General features: G+C 51.8%; 1 protein-coding gene across 1 annotated transcript in view; it reads right to left on the minus strand.

Moving 5' to 3' along the window:
- Positions 1 to 1,695: 1,695 nt before the first annotated feature.
- The window catches only part of LOC104270831 (neuroepithelial cell-transforming gene 1 protein-like), a gene marked incomplete at its 5' end in the record, with an annotated part of 5,838 nt that continues 4,960 nt past the window's right edge, over positions 1,696 to 2,573 (minus strand). The window contains 1 exon segment of the mRNA XM_009865303.1: positions 1,696 to 2,295. Coding sequence (XP_009863605.1) covers positions 1,895 to 2,295 — 401 coding nt within the window.

A 2,573-nucleotide genomic window follows, 5' to 3' on the forward strand; every position in this document is an offset into this window, starting at 1 on the left:
CTGCTCCTGGAGAAGCCACACCAGCAGAGGGGAGTCTGCCCAGGGGGTTCCCTCTCCTCCTCGAGAGAGGATTTTTAAATATTTGTGCCAGGAAGGAGGCTGCAGGTCCCCAGGAAGTGAGGGCTTCTGGTCACTCTTCCTTTTTTAACTCCCCAGAAAGGGAGGAGGGTGATGCAAGCGCTGGGCTGAGTCACCAGATGAGCCCTGTTGCACCCCGAGAGCGGCGGCTCCCGAGCGGAACTGTGACAGAAAAAAGGGTTTTGACTCAAGCCCCAGCTTTCCCCAACTCGGAGGAGCCCACGGACGCAGAGCCCGAGCACGTGTCCCCCCCCAGGTAACGACTGAAACGAGGCAGGCAAGAGGCTGTCAGGAATTTAATTGTACTTGGCACTTGAAACTGTACAACACATTTACAGAGAACCACCCGTGTGCATCTATGTACACGCTTCTTCCCGTTTCCAACACGCGTCGGGCAGTTAAGCCCTTCCGCACGCGAGTTACAGCTCCTCGAGCACGGATCTGGGGTGACGCTCCAGGTCAGGCGTGGTGGGATGGCTGCGCTCACCCCAACGTCCCCGGTCGAGCGACGGGAACAACCTATTGGCTGTGCCCAAAGCTGTCACTGCTTCGCCTCCCGCTTCGCAGCGTGGTCACCGAGCTGCTGCTTCTCACCCAAATCTTTGGACCGCTAGAACCCGGCAGTGTCGCCGTTATGAGTATATACAACTCCTCTCCTCCTCCATCCTTACACCTCCTCCGCTTCAATACTCTCTTTTCTCTACTCTTTCTACCACATGCAATAACCCCGTGGTTGCCTCCAGTCCTGCCTCCCCACGGAAGGCGTTTCATTTCCAAAAGGCAACAGTGACAACAACAAAAAAATAAAATAACTCTACCTTCGATCCCTGCTATTCCCCTTCTCTAGCTGCTGTTCCTTTTCCCTCCCCAAACCCTCTGCGACGTGCCTAAAACCTTCCTAAACCCCGTGAGCAATGCAGTTCTCTTTTGGTTGTGCGGAGCGCGCACGAGCCGTTCGCGTTGCTCGTCGTTAACGGGGTAATGTCAAGCGTCACCCCGTGACGCAACGGCTCGCCCGCGCTCCGCAGAGCCGTGGAGTGACGTGAGGAACACCTCGGAGCGAGAAGGATCAAGTACTTGAAAGGAAATGCCAAGTCTGAACAATGACAAAATACAAAAGTAAAAAACAAAACAAAACAAAAACAGAGGGGGGAAAAAAGAAAACAAAGAAAACAAAAAAACACCCCCCAAACCAACCTGAAACAGAACAACTAATAAAAAAGAATTAAATATCTGGCAGGTTACAAGAGTGAAAATGAGGAATGTACAAAGGACACACTTAAGATGAAAGATTCCAGTAGGTAAATTGAAAACCTGTTGAACCTGAGGCCTGCTTTTTTGTTATTTTTTTTCTTTTCTTTTTTAACATGAAAAGCTGAAAACCACACCGCAAACCCGGTGCTGTGCAAGACAAGAAGAAAACGTGAATTCAGGTTCTGAGTCCCCTTCAAAAGGACTCTTGCAGTGTTGATCTGCTTTAGCTTGACTGTTTTCCAGCCTCCGACACCGCACGTGGAAATCTTTGAGAAGTCAAAGCGTGCTCTTCGAATTTGCCACGAGCGGCTGGAAGCAACGAGGGCTTCCGAGTCGCTCGCGGCACTCAAATCAGGTTCAAAGTTTGTAAAAACAGACTCCAGCTCAACAGCGTTAACTGTTACCAGTAGCTGCCATTACAAGATGAAAAAAAATGAAAAAAAAAACACCAGAAAAACATTCTGTTCAGCAGAGTGGATCCAAATCATGCTCACATTACACAGAAAAATGTACACGTTATTTATAAATAAACAGTCTTTCACCGGGATCGGTGCCGGGCTCTTCACACGAGCGTTTCTTTCCGTTTGCTGCTCAGCTGCTTCTCCCGCGTTTTCCTGTGCCCGGACGACGTCCTGTGAGCTTTCGGACCCTTCCCCTCATCCGAGTCCAGGACAGAACTGCACTCGGACGTGTTTTCGTCCAGCTCCATCTCGGTGACGCCAGACGCGAGCGACTGCCTCTTCTGGGCCGGGACGTTGGGCGCGGCGGGGTTGTTCTCCTCCGACTCTTCGCTCAGCTCGGGCAGCTCCTGCAGCTCGGCGGCGGGCGCAGTCCGCTGGAAGGGAGCCACGGCGGTTCGGATGCAATTCACCCACTGCTGCTTGTGGAAGACGTCGTTGGCCTGAAGCGTGTGGGACTGGCCCAGGGAGGGATCTTGGAAACGAACTCGGAAGATATTTTTAGCTGAAAATAAACAGAGGAAAAAGCAGATGAGTTCGTAGGCTCAATATTTAGAGATTCGAGTGCTAGACAAGCGACCCGGAATGCCCTGCTCTGCTTCAGGGAAAGTGCTTGAACCAGCACCTAAAGAACCCCAACCAACCAAACCCAAAACCACCCCCAAACCTCACCACCCAGCAGAGAGATGCTGAAATAGATGTTTTCTAAGCCGAGTGACGTATCCGAGTTCACGGCCACCAAAGAGAAAACTGCCAAGCCCTGCAGCGACAGTCTCGAGGGGG

The sequence above is a fragment of the Apaloderma vittatum genome, unplaced genomic scaffold (assembly GCF_000703405.1).
Source record: "Apaloderma vittatum isolate BGI_N311 unplaced genomic scaffold, ASM70340v1 scaffold8342, whole genome shotgun sequence".
In the NCBI taxonomy this organism is placed as follows: domain Eukaryota; kingdom Metazoa; phylum Chordata; class Aves; order Trogoniformes; family Trogonidae; genus Apaloderma; species Apaloderma vittatum.